Source organism: Drosophila ficusphila, unplaced genomic scaffold (assembly GCF_018152265.1).
Source record: "Drosophila ficusphila isolate 14025-0441.05 unplaced genomic scaffold, ASM1815226v1 contig_286, whole genome shotgun sequence".
Taxonomy (NCBI): domain Eukaryota; kingdom Metazoa; phylum Arthropoda; class Insecta; order Diptera; family Drosophilidae; genus Drosophila; species Drosophila ficusphila.
Window position 1 is genome coordinate 5,710,438 of NW_025064189.1, and position 20,656 is coordinate 5,731,093.

The following is a 20,656-nucleotide window of genomic DNA, read 5'->3' on the forward strand; positions in this document are numbered from 1 at the left end:
AACAGTCAAAAATGTTTTTTCCCAATATATACTACAAATTACTTCTTCATATAAAATATTATAAATTTGTTTCTGTGCATCAAAAGCCCGCCAAAAAACTAGGGAGTTCCTGAAACCGCTTTCAGTTCAATTTTCAGTTGCACCTAATGAATCCTGAGATTTATGGCCTTGCGGTTGGCTATACATTTTTTCCATTTTGGTGTTTGGCTGTTTTAGATCTAAGCCAAGTTTGGGATCTTTCAATCTGATGATTTATGCATTTGGAAGCGCTTCGAGCGCATTGGAAATTGCCTTGATTGATGCTGGCAACACATTGCTTGCGAAAAGTGCCAGGAGAAAATTGTATGCGAAAGAAATTGCCTAATCTCTGCGAATTATCTTCGATCGGAAAAGTGTGAAAATTTAAGCTAAAGAAAGTTAAAATTTTTTAACAAACAAAATGGAGGAAACGAGATAAACAAAATAAGTTTAAGAAATGTTTACTTCATTAAAGGATTCAGTTTGATGTTCTTTTATATTTAAACACAAATCTTAAATTTCAGCTCACTCCGAAATAATGATTGATTTGCCCAATTTGTCACTTAAAACGCCAATCTGCGATATTTATGCATTTATTTATTTGGTTCGAGTGGCAAGTGATATGCGTGTGATTGGAATCCATCGCAATGCGAATTGACACCGCCTTTGCACTTGGCTGCCACAAAAAGTTGCTCGAGTGGCCAAAAGCAAAACCCCCTCTGATCTCCAATTGATTTGGCCGCTGCATCTGAGGCTTGGAAGTCGTATCGGGTTTCCACTTCGCCTTCGCTTTCAGCTGCAATCACTTTCAGCTCACTTCCAGTGTATCTCGGCTTGTCAATTTGTATCTCAACACGGCTGGCTGATAAAATGTTAAACTAAGTGACAAGCTCTGGTCAAAAAGCGGGGAAAAAATAAAAATACAAAAAGATGAGAGGCAGAGGCGCCTCAGGGTCGTTCACTTGTCTATTACTCTTTTGGTCATTTAAAAGCCAAAAACCAAAAAAAAAAAAAAACTGAGCCGGGCGGCCCTTCATTTGCCATTTAAGGCACAACTTTGTGGGCTTTCTGAAGGTCGCCTCGAAACGCTTCCCATGTAAATTATGTCAATTACTCCGCTCGCTGGTTTTTAAGCTTTTGCATTACTTCTCTTGTCACGACCTTAGTTATCACCTCAAAAAACACTCGGTAAAAAAGTGTTAAAAGTAATCTTAACCTTCTGGTTTTACTGGCTTTTTTCTGTACAACCTCTGCACTCTGACGTGCATATTGTAAGTTCTGAAAAATACAGCAAAAAGTTACAAAAAACCAATAAGCTAAAGCTGCCATTTAGCTCACGAAAGTCTCAAAAATAAATCAAGCGAAGGTCGGTATAGGAAAAGTTCTAGATTCAACAGGTGGTCTTTGTTTTAGCTGAGTTATTGTGCGAAAAAGAGATACTGAATCGATCTTTGCATATGGTACAGCTAGATTAAATTGTAGAAACATTTACAAATCAAATTTATTTGCTTTAAATTAAAATAAAATTCTTAAAGAATTAATATTATTATTTTTGCTGTTACAACTTCTTCGATCTTCAACATTCTCTAGAACTCTTTTTTATTTATTTCATACAGAATATAACCCATTTTGTTTATAACTTCACACAGGAAATACAATTTCCCATCTTAGGGATTACATGGCCTTATAAGCTCAATGGCACTCCGATCTTTGGCCAACATATGCGATGGTTTTTGTTTTTGCTAAGACACCCTGACTGAGTTTAAAAGATGTTTTGTTTTATATATTCGAAACAAAGCCGCGGCATTCATTGAATAGCGAAACTAGCACATAGATACGAAATACACGCACTATTTATACAAGTGATTGTATTTATTCACAAGTTGAGTATTACTGAAGCAGGAAGTGCAGCGTATGGCAGCATTTTAGTCCATCTTCTTATTTGTTTCTGCTGAGGCAGCAAATGTGAGGCATGCTGCCAGATGATTTAGTAGGCGTTGCAAACATTCGCCATATGCGTGCAGCATGCGGCAGGCAGCCACTTAAACTCAAACTCTCATGCCACAAAAAACAAAAACAAAAGGGGAAAAACAAAAACAGAAATCAACAGCAGAAGAACAGCGCGAGTTTCCTCACTTCCCCCAACTACTGACAGCTTTTCGCACCAGCACTTTAAAAATAAATTAGGAAAAAATAAATAAATAAGAAACAAATAAATCAAGTTTTCATACTTCCGCAAAAGGAATTGTATACCGAGAATTTATAATATTTTTGTAACTACAAAATTAGTTTACAAACTTTTTTAAATATTAAAACTTGTTGAGAAAATTCTTTGAAATACATTTCATAATTTTAACAAATGTTTAATAGAAAGTGAATCAACCATTACATTTTATTAAGTGTTTTATTATATTTAAATATTATTCTTTCTACTGTTAGCCAGTTTTTTTAAGTGTTCCCTTCCTGTTGGATTATGCGGACTGTCCCCTTATGAATCCCTTTTAAGCCCCTCAACTTTCCGATCGGGCTCATTGGAGGCCACGCATGCGCAAATTGCTCGCCGACTGCTCCGGCAATAAATTCATAAAAAATCATTAAGCAGAATTTAAGCATCCATAAGATGCAAAACTTCTTCGCACATCTGAGTGGGGATTGGAAAGAGGCATCGGAATCGGGAATCGGAATTGGGTTTGGGATCGGGATCGGGATTCGGATCGGGGCTTTTGGGATGGGCTGTAAGAGCTCTGTAACATCGATGCCGATGGCGCAGCCGAGATGTCGCATTAATTTCAAGCTTAAGCAAAGGCACTGTTGGACATCCCCTATATAAATGGTATCTCAAGCACTTGGGCCACTCGTAAATTTTACTCAGCAGCAGCGAAACGATCGACTTGGGTGAAAAACAAGGTGACTCAGGATAAAGACGTTAGACAATCCCATAAACTATATTAGATAAGTGCTTTTATCTCCATTACAGCTTGTTCATGTTATTGCTTTAAAATGGCAATTTAAAGCTTTGTTTACTGTCACGGGATGTTTTATCATGTTAAAGTGTGTGGGGTAGGTCAATATTTAAGATGCTTGTAGTATATATATAAGTTTTTACATTTTAAGACTGTAATACCCTTCAAAAGTCAGTTGAACCGATTGAAGTTTTACATCGGAAGCGCGGTTACTTAAAAACATACAAACAGAACAGAAATTTGCATTCTGGGCATGAAGAAGATTTCTGAAGAGTCAAGGTTCCGCAAGAGACAACAAATGACACCACAAAACAGAAACGGAATGAAAACAAAAATTATTTTAATTTTATGCTACGTTCTTCGACTGTTTTTTGGGTGTTGTTGAGGTTTTTTTTTTTTTTAAGCCCAGCTTGGGAAGGCGTCAAGCGAATTGTTTGTTTATGCGAGTTGACAGACCAAACAAACCGAGGATAAAATTTGAGATGAGCCGAGGGAGTGGCAATGCAGAAAAGATACCGACGTCGCCGACCGAAAAGATATAAGTTATAGAGATAAAAAATGTGCATATGAGAAATTTATGCGTTATTCGCGCTGTGAATTAACATTCAGACATCTTCAAATTAATGCTGACACTTGTCTCCTCCCAAGATCTCTTTTTTGACCTTCTCCGCGCCACGCGATTTTATCTGCCCAAAACAGAACTCATTAGAATCCCCTTCCAATTTAACTCAAGGTTAGGCCCGCTCGTCCTCAACCCTCTGCAAATTTATTATTTTCTTAATTCTACCCTCTGTCTTCTCACTGCCATTCTTCCTTCGGACTCCAGTCTTCAGTATACAGAAGCTCCTCTTTCAAATCAAAAACAAAAGAAACAGAAAACCACAAATCTTAAAGCTGATAATTCTTTTCAGCTGCTGCTTTGTTCAGTCAGTCCGATCGGGACTTATGATTGCATTTGTTTTATGAAGTTTTTACTCAATATTTTATAACATTCTATTAAAATAAATCTTAAAATCTGTACTTAGAAAGATATCTATAAATTTGAACTTATAATATAAACTACAAGAACATTCCTTAATCCCCAAAAATATTCAGTAAGATATTGATATACTGAATTATTGATGGTTCTGATGTACTGATTATCCCTTATCACCCAAAATATTATATATTATATTCTACTTAAAGATTGTTTTACCACTTTTCGGATACACAACTTATTATTTCTTTGATTTAGCCGTTTCTTCAGTGTCAAATGCAAATCCTCCAAACTCAAGTACCTCCAACTCTTGGCCAACAGTTCCACCCTCTTGTTCGTTCCTTTAAAAGCCTTCCCCCGTCGGTTTGTTTATGTTACACCATTTTGGTTGAACCAGGCTTTGTGACGCAGATCTCGTTGCCTGCACTCCACTCTCTCTCTGGCTTAAGTGGCCGACGTCATCACTCCACTCCACTCCGATCCACTCCACTCAGATCCACTCCCATCCCATCCACTTCCCAGCGACCCCAACCCATTCCATCTGATCCGATCCGATCCGATCCGATCCGATCCGATCCGACCGATCCTATCCTATCCTATCCGATCCGATCCGAACCGACCACATGTGGTGTTTGTTGTGCATACACACACACCACAGCCAGCTAAAAATCTCCATGATCATGAAGATCGAGTCGCGGTTTTTTCGCTCTCACTGTACAGAGAAAAAAATGTATATTTTTATAGGAATAATCTTAATCAAACGTTTAAAGATCCTCATAATAAATTAATTTTATAAAATGGGTCTTAAAAACATTTTTCTTTATATATTTATTGGGATAAATAAATAGGTTTCAAGTTTTCATGGATGTGTTAAGATCATTAAATAATTACTAAAACTCATTTACTCAATTTTAAGAATTAACATGTTTTTTGAAGTTTATAGTTTTTGTTCTGGCAAATGTTTGCCATTTGCAACAGCAGCTCTGAGTTTCTTCAGCAACTTCTCCTCCCGAGTTAAATCTTCGCTGCCGATCTTCAGACTAAGACAACGTTTCTATTATTCATACCCGTTCGCAGTCTTTGCGTTTGCAATCTTTGCGCATTTCTTCCAGTTTTCACACTTTCCTGGGGCTCTGCGAAAATGGTTGCTGCAGTGCATGTAGCAATTAAAAATAATTTGTTTAGCTTGTTTTGTGTCAAAAATCGTGAAAATACATCATAATAAAAGTAATGTTGTTATCAGAGGTGCGGCTTTTACACTGATAGATGCGATATCTAAATATTCATGTTGGTTGCATATTATTTGTATTCGTTTTTTAGCTTGTTCACCGAATGGGAATCATTTGTTGGGAGAAATTCGCTGGGGAGAAACTATTGAGAAATGGGGGAGATTTGCTGGGATTAACCTTAGATTGGATTATTAATTTAATTATCTATGGGATGAAAGTTTATGATATATAATATATAAAGTGTATTTTTCAGATCAGAATAACAACAATTTATCATTGTCTATCACTTAAGACACCATTCCGAAATCCCTCTATTATGCATTATATAACTTTTGGGGCTTCGACCCAGACCTTCGAATTGAAGTCCGGAACTGGTTTACTGACTGCAAAGACCGATTGAAGTGGCTCTTGAAACAAAAAAGCACAACAAAAAATATATATCAGCGAATTCAGCCAAATGTAAACTTATTTCCCTCGCCCGAGTGGCTTTGATTGAAAGGCAAATAAGCTGCCGGATTCAATGAAAACAGAGGCTACTCACAATCCATGGACTTCGGCTGGGAGATATGATGGAAATCCATTTGACGACGGCGCTGACAGCGGCAACAACAACAACAAAAACAGCAACAACAACCAACAAAATCGCCGAGCATAAATCATTTGCACAGACTGAAATGCAAATCTTTGCAGATTAAAACAAAAACAAGGCGGCTGTATAAATAAACATCAGGCGAGCCAGACACAAAAACCTAAACCTGTCAAATCCGCGATATCGTGAAGATAAACCCGTGAGCCGGACAGTCCCCCCTTGAGTGCGTTTTCCCCACCCATCAAATTTGTTTTAATTAAATGCCTATCGCCGAACGTAATTGCGGCACATTAGGTAAAAAATCAAAAACAAAAATCCAAAAAAAAAAACTAGAAAAAAAAACTCTCAACAAATCACATAAAATATTTTCAAAAATATCTCCGACGTTTTATCTGCTCAAGTTGAAATCGAAGCGGACATTAATTGACCAGCAGAGATTAGCCAACCGACTTGAGAGGCTGAGATACCATCGACCATATAGAGATCATGAGGAGAATGGCCAATCGCCAAATCTGACAGTGCTTAAAAGGTCAAAAAGATTGTACAGGAGATCCGCAATGATAAAAAGTGAGTTAAAGATGAACATTTATTTTTCATTACTAACCAAATTCGTTTATTCAAAGCAAAAAAGTCTATGCAACATAATAATTTTTATTATCAAAAAGTTATTGTATATTGATTAAAATACAGAGCTTTTTTAATGAACACTTTAAACATATATTTCTCATATCTATAAAATCCCTCTTAAATATGGCATCACCTCATGATGCAAGAATCATGAAATATAATTAGTAAGTCATCGGAAATTGTATTCTTTCAATTCAAAATTAATATCCATAAACAACATGCACAAAAAAGTAATTACCAACACTTAAACAAATAATAAAAATGAAATAAAAGACAAATTAATTTGCATTCATTCTTAGCTTGCGACAATGTATAAAAAAACACACTGATGGATTATGTCCAATAAAATTCTACAAGTCATTACCACAAAATTTAACAACCTGAAAATGTATATTTGGTCTGTTATTAAATTTAATAATTATAATAATTATTGTGAGCGTAGAAGTAAGAAAAACAAAGCCAAATGCACCCACAAAACAAAAGCAAAAAAAAAGATAAGTATATGAAACCTTGACTTTAAAAACGTTTGATATTTTGCATAGTCTGTGCAAGAGAGCCGTGGTTGTGGCTTGATCCGCAACGATCATATTAAAATTGCCAATTGAAGGTCTACTATATATCAATAACTCCCCCCAAGACCCCCGAAAAGCTATATCCCCATTAACTCAGTTGCCATTGTGCCGCGTTTGTTTCGAGGCAATTAGGCGAGAATATTTTTATTTGTTATGGTAATTACATTTGCCGTATTTCTTCATGCGGCCAGTAAAATAACAGCCCCGGCAGTATTTTGTTGATTTGAGCTTGAAAACTTGAACAGCGAATGGCGAAAAGGTCAATGATGACCAAAGCTTTGAAGTCGATTTTTCGGGGCGTCGCTAAGTGATTTCTAATAATCCGCTTGAATCGTGTCTGTAGAAGGTTGAATCGGAATTAAAAAAAAAGTTCATAGATCAATTATTGCAGCAATTAAAAATAAGTTCATAATATTGTATACATACATTTTGAGTTCAAGTTTTGCTTAGATTGAAAAATACTTCAACGTATTCCACAATGTAAATGTTCATGTCTCAATGCATTAAAAATCAAATAAATTATATCTGTCGCATTAAAAATCTCTTATTTATGCTACTCTCGCCAGCACCACTCTTCTAACCATATCGACTGAAACAAAGTACTCTTAAGGCCCACACACCATATTTCATTATAACTAATGAACATTATGTGGCGCATTGACAATTAATCAAAATTTAATTAAATAGACAAAATGCCGCATTAAAGTATGCACTTTGCATTGTTGCTTTTGCCATGGCAAACAATTTATTGTGCTTGCATATTCAGATGCAAATCTGTCGCCAACGTGCAAAATCTTAAATTGTTTTACCAGCCACCGGGCAGGCAAGTGTGTACTCGTACTCGTACTCGTACTTGTACTCAAACCCGTACTTAGACTCACACTGGTACTCGAACTCACACTCAGTGGTGTGGTTTTGGGCCAGGTTCGGTTTGTGTGTGGGCCGCAATTAGTGGAGAAGGTTGAATGTGTGCGGGCCTTAGCCACTTCGAATGACAGTGACAGAAATGTTGACCAGTGCTGCTTGTAAGCTCCTAGGTTTAACTAATAAGTAATACATTGTAGTATAGTAGTGTATAATTAAACAAATGAATAGATAAGAACAGATAGCTTGGGTTTGTGAGTCAGTTATACTTTTTATTTAATAATATAAATTTATTTAATTTAAACTTCAGTTACATAAAACGAGACAGTTTTTCTTTAATACATTTGTTTTGTCCTTTCAAGAAGTGCCTACTTATGCACTATGTTTTTAATGAAAATATATACATACTTGAATTTTTCAAAACACTGAATTATTGTATGAGCTTAAAAAAAATCACATATCCACATGCAGTTGAAAAATACCCCCAGAGGCAAGCACACTCATCCATGGCCACTGACTACCGACTATTGACTAGCAACTAAAAGCTAGAAGAGCATTTGGAACAGCGATCATTATCAGCGACATGCGATCGAAGCGTGCAATTTGAGAATTTATCGATTTCCAATAGTCGAATGCGATCTGCATAAAATGTGGGGAGCCGGAAAGTTGGCTAAAACATGCAACGTTTCATGCAAGAGTTCTCAAACATGATTTCGTGCTCTTGGCCAGATGCATTCATTAATGCATAATTATAGACAATTAAGTGTCGGCCAAGTAGAAGAAGCCAAGACGAAGAGTCGGGGAGTTCGCTAATGGTGACGGTGGAAATTACCGATCAGGGAAAATTGCAACAATTCGATCGTAGCCAAAAAAAAAAGTGTCTCAGATGAGCTACAATCGATACGAATCGAACGAGTGTATCTTTGAATGGCTGCATATCTTGTATCTCGTATCTTTTGTGGTTTTCCTTTAGCAATTCATGCAACGCGTGAGCGATTTGCCTGTTGCAATGTTTCGGTCGATGCACTGAGAAAAACAATAAAAACTAGAAATCAAAAAAATTTAAGTTTGTATCTCCTTGCCTCAATTGTAAATCTTTCTGAAAATTTACTTACAAAGGTTTTTTTTCTAGCATGGTAATTATTGGTAATTGGCATCTCTTTTTTTCTTTTCGTGTCTCTTGTTGTTTGTTTAAGCTTTTAACGCTTTTCAGCTTGACTTGATTTCGGGGCGATGTCGAACTAGTTTTCCCACGTTGGAAATTCTTCGATTTGCGTGCAATCGCAATCTCAACTGACACCTTTTCAGATTCCCCCTCCTGACGTTCTCCTTTCCACTTGAGATAAATACCTTGCCATAGAGCAAGAGAGATATTTTGCAGCCACATATGAGCATAAAGGAAATTCTTTTGCCAATTGCTTGATTGCGGACTGCAACGATTAGAGAAAAGAATTCCATGGTAATGCCTTGTTTGAAGGGAAAACACTTCTGCAAACTTTTACAAATTTGCAATCCCAAACCTCACAACAAACAGCTATCCCACGTTCCAAAAAAAAAGTTCAAGTGAAATAGACAAAATTCGAATGATTGAACAATGAGAATTCAATAAAAAAAAATGTACAAAATCATTAAGAAAACAACCAGCAGATCTTTCACACATAAAACAAACTAAAGCCTAAGAAATAACAAAGAGAGAAATATAAAAAACAATTGCGAAAAACAAGTAAACTCATTGATGAGAAATCACAAAATCTGTGTCACAAAAATGACAAAATTTCACAGTAGAGAAAATGTAGAAAAACAAAGAAAGGCAACCGAAAAATTGGCATACATTTTTAAGCCAAACATCCTATTGGCGATTAGATATGCCAAGATATTAATTGCGATGGAAAGGGTCAGAAAGAATCTATGCCATCTTAGCCAATTAATTTTACTGGGCTTTCTAATATTTAAATGGGTATTTTAACAACCTTCGAACAACTTCCTTCTATTTGTTATCTAAATGCGATCAAATATTTCAACGAAAATAAATTCTCATTTTCCGAGACAGCAAAAGTGGATTTATTAAAGCCAAAGTATGGACCAAAGTCGGTGCCAACTGGTTCCAACTGAAGATCAGCATCGCGTGCTATCCGGTTAATTTTCTGGGTCCCCCGAAAATCGTGTTAAAAAACACACTACTAACTGACTCACCTCCGAATACATGAATACCAAATTAAAATTTATACAAATTTCAAGCGCGCCTCTTAATTACAGCGAGTGAGTGAGTTTGCCTAGGCCTAAAGGTATATATACCAAAAAAAAAAAAAAAAAAAAATTACCGGCTCAGTCCGGGTTCACTCAACTCGGTCCAAACGAAATCATAATTATTTGACGAATGTCTCGCGGCTCATTAAATCAGGCAGCACATTTTTGCCGGTTTTTTTTTCAGCATGTGTTTTTTGAATGTTCACAGTGAGAGTGACCGTGAATATGTTTTTATGTTTTTCGGGCATTTCGACTTGTGGTTCGTATGATTAATGTTAATTAGTTGCCACAGGAAACTATGCAAATTAAAAACGAAAAAGGTAATAATTAAGATGTATGCACGGTCTTTGCAGAAAAATTATGATTTCATTTGTAGGTAATCCCATTTGCTGTAAACTTTTCTGTGGTCTCGGGTCGGGTCAGCTGGTGGTATACTCATCCATCTTAAATGGGTGTTCGCTGGGAGACAAAAGCCACCAAAGCAGATGATTTATGTTGGCATGCGAATTTGTTGGTTTTTGACATAGATTCAAAAGAAAATGGGTTATGTTATTAATCAATGCCCCAATGTGGGTTAAATTATGAAAGTTTTCAAATGGAATTGGGTAACAAACTTGTGTAACTATTTACTAAATTTCACTGGAGTTAGGCACGTGTTTGGTTTTTTGGATTAAGAAAAAGAAATGTTAATAATTTTATAGAGCTCTGCAATTTCGAAAAAAGATTTTTAAAATTGTCGCCCTGCAATTTACTGAACAATAATAATTGCCTAAGCAAACTCATTTGCATAATTAAGCCGTCAATAAACGATGCGAAGACTGGACAATTGATGTCATTACCCAGAGATGAGGAGTGAAAAAGAGACGGGAATAGGGACAGACTGGGAGCGAGATACAGCACTCTAATGTAATAAAATAATGCAAAGTGCTTAAAAAAATTTTATATTAGGGAAAATTTAACTTATACTAAAAAATATAAAAAAAAATAAAATAATAAATAACTGAACTTAAATATTCATAAAGTATTTATAAAGATTTTCAAGCATATTGTAATAATTCTAGTATTTTGAGCGGAACTGTACGGGCCACTGGCATCCTACATATATGGCATTGCATAACAATGCGCACCGTTAGCCGGCTTGCTAATGAGCAAAGGAGAGAGGTAAGAAGGAGTGGGGAGATGGAGTGGGGAGAGGGCGAGGGGAGGGGAGGGGATTGGAGAGAAAGGAAGGAGTGATGCTCGTAAGTAAGCAACGCACGTAACAGTTCTCTTCTGATCCGGCGATCCAAAAGAACCAGAAGCACGAAGAAGAATTGTGCATATTAAGATAAGAATGCAGTGGTCAGCCAAAGAACTCGGAACTCGAAGAAAAGCCAAAAGAGTTGCCGAGTGCCCCAAAAGAATCTGTTTTTTTTTTCTCCGTTCAGACATGCATCGGTTGTATGTACCTACATGCACAAGTCAGTGCAACTGGTTGCAACTTGCCTCCCCCATTTGCAGCCCAAGAATCTGCTTCTAAGCCCGTCAGTCTGGTTTTCTTCTCCCATTTTGTTCTTCTTCTTCTTCGCTGCCGCATCTTTTGTGGCATCGCCTTAAGCTCTGAAATGGGTCAATTTAGTGACAAGCGATGCGATGCGATGCAGTGCCACAAGTCCCAGAGTCTCGGGCAGTGACAACTCGACATCCCTGAACGATTGACACATGCGGCACACATGCAAAAAATTCTATTCATTCTTGACAAAACCATAAAAATATCTTTTTGCTTAAAGAGTGCTAAATACCAGAATCATCGGAATCAATATACATATCAAAACTGTATAGTAACATATTTAATCAGTTCACAAGTATGTTTGGTCATATTTACGACCATCTATTTGTATACAGATATTTTTATTATTTTCTGTGCTTAATACAAAATTCTTTATAAAAAATATTTAAAATGTGCTCAAAAAAAAATATAACAGATCAAGAATAAAACCAACTTTTCAAATTATTTTCTCTGCAGCCATCAAACAAGATATGGCTAGCACATGAATGTAAGGCATTTGCCATTTCTCTCATCGACGGCGAATATCTCAAACAGGGAATCGCTTCTGCACAAATTCTATGTTAGATGCACAAAAACCTAAATAAGATATATTTATTCTTGAACTCTAATTTCAAATACAATAATTTGAACAATTGCAGTAGGCATTGACTTAGTCTTAGTGATTATTGCGTATGTCGTGCAATATATTTTAGTTCAAGATTTAATAAGATAGTCATAATCACTCAAAATCAAGATTCGTAAGACTGGTAAGATTATTCTATTTTTAATGAAATTGTGCTATTATAACCCAAAAAATATAAAGGTTTTTTACAAAAAATAATATAATGAATAAAAATTAAATTATATTCCGAGCTCGATTCAGAGCCATAAATAAATTCCCTTGAAATGAAGTCACCCTTTTGTATGTAAAGAACTTTTTATTAATTGTTCCCATCAGAGCAATTATATTGTTTAAGTTTTCCCTAGTTAATTTTTGCGGAAAACGATAATGTTTGTTTACAGGAAATAAAAATACTATATTATTACTAAAACCGACTTTAAGTTCAAGATCGCGGCTTTTCGAACAAAGAAAAAACTTACATGATAGCAAGAAAGCGAGATAAATAAAATTCGAAAGCCCCGACTGCCGGACTCAAATAAAGTCAAAAGATATAGGCCTTTATCGAAAGCAGATAGTGTGGGCTCACAAAGCGAACCTAAAATATTTTACATATTACCCACGAACGTTAAAACATATTCACCCACCATACGAACTGAAGGTAATCAATTAAGCCCGAGAATTATGGGGTCAGTTCATGTCCGACTACTGGTGGACGTGGGTGCCACTTTATTATGCGGCTTACCGCATTTGACTTATTTGATTTTATTGCATTCTGCTGGCCAGAAACAAAAGCCAACGATAATAGAGGGGCGGCAACTTTAAGGCGCAAATAAATTAGAGCAACATGGTTGGGTTTCAGGTCGCGCTGCCAGTTTTATCAATCGAACAATTATATCTTGAGCAGCAGCAGCGAGAGTTTCTGGGGTCCCCCCTTATTATTTATTTTTGGTTTTCCTGCCCAGCGAACTGGACCGGCACGCAAAACGAGTCACGATCCCACGAGCCAGGAAAAAAGGAACTATGGAACCAGCCAGAGATTGGCAACCAGCCCAAAAAGATGACGCCAATTCGCAAACCCAAACCGAACCGAAACCGCCTTAACTTATTAATTTAACCCACTTTTTCGCTCGTGTCGCAGCCCAATAAAGCAGCCAAGAGAAAAGATTGTCTAAGTAGATCTGGGAAGCTTTCAAATAATGGAGACAAGAAAAGAAAGTCTAGTTAGGTCATCGAGATGAAGAAAAACGAGACAACAACTTTAAGAAAAATACAGAACTTTAGTGCATCAAGAATTTAATTAATCTAAGATTTAATTCAAGCTTTGGTGCTGTGAACTCCAATCTTCATTTTAAATTTTTGTATTTATTTTTATTTTGTTACCAAGTTGACTAAATGAACCATTAATAAAAATATCGAACTAAAAAAACTATACGTTTTAATAACTAAATGATTGTGTTTATTTTATCGTAAAACCTTTTGCAAAACGTAAACAAAAAATGAAAATCCGCAATAAGAGAAGCCAACAAAGAGATTCAGAGAATCGTGGAGCTGCAAAGAGTTATCTCGCAGAAGAGAGACTTTTCGTAGAAGAGAGTCTTCGGTGGTTTGAGTGTGTATGAGTGGGAGTTTTAAAACCAGTTTGTTTGGCGATCTTCCATCTCTTTCCTTCCTTGTATGTTTTATACGCTTTTAAATTAAAAGCCGTTGTCGCGTTTTCCATCGTTTTCCTTTCTTCTTCTTCTTTTTCTTCGGCTTGGCTCCTTCTTTCTTCTGTCTCTGTCGCACAATCAAAACAAACGCGCTTTTCGATCGTTCTCTGTTTTTGTTTTGAGTTCCTCTGGTTGCTTTTGTCGTTGCGGTTGATTCTTTGTGGTTGGTGTTGTAGCTGTTCTTCCTCTTTTCAGCTCATTAAACTTTTTACTGCTACTGTTCCTCAGTCGCAGACTATCCCCCACCCCCTTCCACACACTCTAAAAAAATTATGTAGTTGTATAACTTGTTCTCAGAGTTCATCACACTCCGCAAAAGTCAAAATACTTTTATATCAATCAACGAATAAAGTAATGTAAGTAATGATTTATTGTAATTTCTTTTTGATATTTTTATGTAATTAACTTTTAAAAGAGTTAATAGTAAAATAACTTTTCAGTTGGAGCTAAAAGTCTTTTTGTCCCAACTAATATATTATAAAAAATTGTTGCCTGCTTTTCAGCGTTTACACTACAGCCTTTGGATATAAAAAGAATACTTTTTTAAAATAATTCAAACCTATCTTTTGCAACTTCTTTTAGTCTGAGCCTTATAACTGAACAATTTTCCAAAAGTTCTTTAAGAACTCAGTATTTTAGTTTTCTGTGTACGTGCGTAATTAATTTCAATGGCCGCGAACTGTTTGGGGCACGCTCAATCGTTCTGATAAGCCGCCTTATTGGTTTCGTGTTCTAAGCGAGTTCCATGCTTAATTGACTTTTCTCAAATCAAATTTGTTTCAACTCACAGTTTTTGTAATGATACAACGTATACTCTATAAAAGTAAAAAATCAAATATTAATATTAAGTATACGCCTAATGGTCTATATTATTTTTACACCCAATTTTGGCTTTATAAAATGGAAAGCATAAAAACTTTTGTGTTTTAGTTTACCATTTCATTTTTAGGTATTCCAAAGTCGAGTATTCAAAACTTCTAGAATGTTTAAGATCGTCTTCCCATCAGTGAATCTCCATCGGTTATCTGTGAACCTGGCTTTATATGTTTAGGCCGGATAGTCTCATTTAATGCTGTTCACAGTTAGATTGAGATGATAGACCAAGGAAACAATTTCTTATTCTTGTCTTCCAAGAACTTTTGTGCCGCGTAAATTGGGTTAAGCTAAGCCCACGGAGTTAACAGATTTTTTTGGGCTTGTCCGCCTAATTGATACGTCGACGTACCTATGCATTAATAAAGTTTGGGTGTAGCTGCTATCTATAAAACAACTATAAATTTGACTTAAAGTACTAATTACGAGTCTGAGTAAACAAGTTTCATCGTTTTGTATCTGATCAGCATAGTATCTTGTTTTATAGATTTCTATTAATTGTAAATTATAAAGATTTGAATTTGCAATTTAATTCGAAAGAAATGTTTATTAACAGTTTGCAAATGTGAAAGTAATATGCCAACTATCTGAGTATTGTGAAATCCGTTGTATTTATTTTTTCGAAGTCCGTAGGTTCGGCAACTTCTTTCGGCCGAAAAATAACACTTAAGCTTCGTTGGGAACGCTTCAGCTGCGGCACATTTATGCAGATTTTGTTCGGTTTAGGCAGGCATATGTACATATCTTATCTGGCTGCACCACCCACCCACACGGTGCCACACGGGCGCACCGCATAAGTTGTGTTACTTTATGGCCAGACTTGTGTCAATATAGTTATGAAGTGATGCAGAGAAAAAAAATATTGTGTCAAAGATCATTTATGATAAACAATAATGATGAAACAAGAAATTTATAAAGTAATAAGAAATTTTAGTTCCTAAAAAATAAAAACTATAAAACTAAAAAAATTCAGATTATAAAAAAAAACCTAGCTATATATAGTTTATAAATAAAAATCCCATATTTTTTAATAAAAAGCGCTTTGTTAAATTGCATAGATTTTCTTTGCAAAACGTGACTGTTCAAAATTTTCTTTGCAATTGTTATGCCTATGGATGCAACTCTCGGCCGCCAGCGAAGCTGTAAGCGTGATCTGAAGCCGATTTAGAGTTGGAAAAGGCAATAATATAATACAATCCAGCAATTGTGGGCGCACACCACCCTGCAATCCAGCCATCCAGCTATCCTGCTGATCTGGAAACCAGTTGGGGAACTCACGTAAGAACCGACCGACATCGACCCACGTCAAAAAAAGGGACATGGCCAGCATAAATGCAATTGGAGATACACGCCGCTCGTCGGGGATCCTATAGGATGTGGATGTGGGGAAATGTGGGGGAAATGGGGGAAAATGTGGGGATATGGGCCGTCTGTCAGTACTGACTGAATGGATGCGCGTCGAGTGCGCCGAGCCCATGACAACCTGCAATCAAGCGCCAGCAGGCACATCCAACCGATCGGGATATTGCATCAATACACAGAAAATATTGAAATAGAGTTCAATTTAAAGAAATATTAATACGGGTAAATAACAAGAAATAAGAAATAACAAACATTAGATTGTAAACTTTTATTGAGCATTTAATTTTAGTTTAGAAACAAAACAAAATGCGCTAAAACCAAAAAATTACATTATTGTTAATAGTTTATTATCATAATTTACTAAATAAAAAACTTTTTATGCTGCTTGAATTGTTTTATATTTTGAAACTATCCCATGAATCCTCATTTTATTCAATTGTCTTTTTCTGGGCATCAGTTGCATGCAACCGAACGAACCGAACGCGTAGGCCAGCTACAACGAACGAGCAACCGGCAACAAGCAACTGGCAACTGGCAACATGCAACAGACAACGGACAACATTCAACAATACGACATTTGCACGGGCTTTAACTTAAATTATGCGCCAAACAAATAAGGTCTCGCCCAGTCTCAGCTTCGGAGCCAGTCCCATAATGATGCCATGAGGCCATCGGCAAGTTGTTAATGTTTCTGCACTTAAAAAAAAGATTGAAGGATCTTCCTTCAAAATTATAGTTAAATATAAAAGCATTAAAATAGCTTAACTTCATTGTATCACTTTTCAAATTGTGATATTCTTTAATATTGCTTCATATATCTTACAAATCAATCGAAAACTTTTTCAAGTGCTGTTAAAGTGGCTGCGATGTCGCCAGTTGCACAAAGTCATGGCCACAGTTGTCGGTTTTTTTCAACTGCGATTGGGGTTCCCGAGCGGAAGGCAAAAAAAAAGAAACAATGTCAGCAGCCACAAGAAACAATTAAGTTTTCTCGACACAATGAGGAAAGCCACGTTCAAACAGACAGTTGGATCAGCGTGCTTATGTGCTGCTTGAATTGGGATTGAAAGGAAGCATGGCATCATAATTGCAGCTCTAGTTGGAGTTTTTGTATTTTCAGTGAATAAGAAATCGAAATATATATTGTTAATATTATTTTGTAATGTTTTTAAAACATACAGACATGTTTATGCAACAAAAGATACAAGTTTCGATACAAATTTCGTCGTTTAAATTGTCAAGTTCTTTAATGAAGGCACACAAAATGCGTTAAAATAAGCCATTAATGATTTATTTTTCATCGTATGTGTTTTTTAAAGCTAATTGCTGCAACAGCTGCTGCTGCGGCACGAGCCAAGCGTCATTAAAAAACTTCTGGTCGGAAGAGGGCAGCTTTTTCGATTAAGTGACAGGTTAAATGCTAAACCATAAGTTTTGGCCAAAAGCAGCTGGCAATCACCGAACACGAGCCACAACATTTTGCACCCGGCCAAAAGCAGGAGCCAGGAGTCCAGCACAGAGAAAAATATTTCCTTCATCCGGTTATTAGGATTCTATAGCTAAAGAAAACTTTTTATATGTTCCTTCAAAATGATTTTATAAAGAAATATACAATTTATTATAATAAAATCATAACAAAATCTTTCAAAATCATAAATGCATTGAAAAAGGTTAGAATTTAGCATTACATTTTTCAAATATTTTATCTAGATTTTTTTCTTGTGAAGACTGGTAGAGTCAGAAGACAGGAGGCTCACTGGAAACCGGTTGCAAATCTCCCACAGGCACCTTCTGTCTGATGCGACGACGTGCGTCGGCCAACCATTAGTCGCAATCTTTGGGCAATTGTCGCTGATTGTCGTCGTCCGTTCTGCCTTGGGCTCTTTCCCAGATGCAGATGCAGATGCTGTTTGCCGCTGCCGTTGCAGATGCAGATACATTGACGGCTGACCTAGCTTGATTAGCTAAAAGTGCGTGCGAAAACCATATGGGGAAACATTTGGGGCAATTGTAAGCCCCAGTAAATTCATTCAAATTAATGCTTAAAGGGCTGAATCTTCAACTTCTAAAATGACATGAAAATTTCCTGATTACAATTTAAAAATAAAGATTATTAAGTTTAGAATGATTGGCTTGCTAACATTCCCAAAGTAAATATTATGAAGAAAAGTAATACTCCATTTGAATTAGTTAAACTTAAGCATTGTACATAAAACAAAATCAAATAAAATTTTTTCGACCTAAACACCAATTATTTGTTTACAGATAATATCTGTAAGCGATAAAGATTTACAAACTGATAACCCGTAATTTTTAATAAGTGAAATAGTTTATTTAGTTCGACACTTGAAAGTTTTAAAATTTTCCCGCCATATAATACCAGGGCTGTCTACCTTTAGAGTTGTAAAACGTAGAAATTGGGGGAGCATCGGTTTCAGTTTCATCTTTAGGTCACATTGTTTTTCTTTTCCGATAGTATCGAAAAAAACACCGAGTTATGTTTCATCTCTAGTACGACAACAAACGCGAGGACATTATTAAGTGCGCTTAAAAAACAATTATACTAATTAAACGAGAACCACTGACGTTTTCAAGTTGCAAACATCTTGAAGAATATCACAATGCCGTCGAAAACGATTGCAGGTGGTGAAAATGGAAAGCAGGGGATTTTGAGTTCTCGAAGAACGATCAGCGGACCGAAGAGCAAGCGGATTGCGCTGAACAGCCGCAATCGAAGTCTTGGGGGTGAAAAAAAGCAATTGACGATGAGCCTCAGCGAACGTTCCCGCCAAAATCCGAATATGAGCAGTTCTACGAGTCTGTGTTCCTGGCGGAAGAGACACCAGAGAATGAAGTATGTTTTCCCATAATTTATTCTTAAATATGTGATATAAAGTCCAACCACAGTCAATGCAAATCACCTTCTTTTGAGGTGCTCTTGTTCCTGAAGTTAAATGTCTAGAATCAAATAAATAAACAAATCTATTTATTGTTTTCAGGTACAGGCTGTTCGCCGGAGACCTGGACCGCGCAGCAGCAAGCGGCCTCTGCAAGTCCTCCTTGATGATGAACCAACCCCTTCGATAGCTTCTCCACCCGCAAAGATAACAGCTCCGAAAAAAAACGTTGAGCCAGTAAATGCAATTGCATCGAAGAACGAGACATCTCCAATCGTCAACGGCATCTCCTCAAAGGCGAAAAAAATGCGACAAGCTAAATTTGAAGAGTTCTACACTAAAACGGAACGTCATGTATGGAAAAAGGATGCCGAGCGAATGTTATTGCAGTTGTGGGCACAACATCTAAAGGATTTCCGAGGCGAAGCAAAGAATGTCCTCATTTACCGGCAAATGGCAAAGGAGATGAGCGAATTTGGACCAAGTCATACGGAACTTAAAACTAAAATGGACAATATGTCGCGAAAGTATCGGTAAGTTATAGAAAGCCATAGCCGTCTTACGTAATCATTTTATATTTCATATATTCCTATATTTAATTACAGAATTGAAGCTGAGAGAGTCCGAGAATCCGGAATTCCATCAAAGTGGGAACACTTTCATAAGCTCCAAGCATTGCTTATTGGCACCAATGCGGTAGATGTGTTCGAAGACATCATGGTCGATAATCCAGGTAACAAAAATAAAAAAAACGATGCAAGAAAAGCCCTTAAAAACCTTTTCTTTTTCTTACAGCCCAAGTACTTTTCGGAAACGATGAAGACTTTGAAAACGAAGAAATGGCATCTATAAAAGATGATTCAATAACAGAAGACCTTAAAGCTGAAAGTGAAAATGAGTTGTGTACGAAAAAAACTATCATCAAAAGAGCACGGTCCCCCTCACCAGTTTTACCAGATATCCAAGAAGAAGAGGAAGAAGACGAAGGTGATGGTGAAGCTGAAGTGGATCTTGAGGAAGAAGAAGAGGATGAGGATGAGCTGCCGGAGGAAAGATCCCCGTCGCCAGTTCACAAATATCGTTCTAAGAGAAAGATAAATGTTAGCCAAGCAGACAGACTCCTTCAAATCGAAGAGGAGAAACTACTAATCGAGCGAGAAAAGCTGCAAGTTATGAAGAAAGCGTTGGTGGAACTTAACTCATTCCACAAAAATTTAATTAATTTATTTAAGCACAAAAATTAACAAAATAAATTTTAAGTGTTATTGATAGAAATAGGTTTGTACTTTCCCAAAATATAATTAAACTAAAGTACGAAGTGAAGCTAGCTTTTGGAGGTTCTGATTAAACATAAATGTATACATTTTTTTTTTCGCAATTTCGTTATAAAATATATTAAAGCCATGACCATGGCAAAAGTCAACTTTAGTTCTAATTTAATTCTTAAATAAATTTTATATAATAAATTCATTTTTTTAATAACCGTTTCAACATTCCATCTTATCGTTTGGGATGCATTCCTATAAACAAAAAGTATGGTATCCGAGACTCCAACCAGGTCATTGAAAATTTAGGGAACG

At 36.3% G+C, this 20,656-nt stretch overlaps 1 protein-coding gene across 1 annotated transcript; it reads left to right on the top strand.

Moving 5' to 3' along the window:
• Positions 1 to 18,689: 18,689 nt before the first annotated feature.
• On the top strand, positions 18,690 to 20,499 carry LOC108100151. Its single transcript, XM_017203908.2, is given in 5 exon segments — positions 18,690 to 18,956; positions 18,959 to 19,033; positions 19,179 to 19,609; positions 19,682 to 19,809; positions 19,872 to 20,499. Coding segments are annotated over 5 exon segments (1,239 nt in total). The 5' UTR covers positions 18,690 to 18,800; the 3' UTR covers positions 20,321 to 20,499.
• Positions 20,500 to 20,656: the final 157 nt, after the last annotated feature.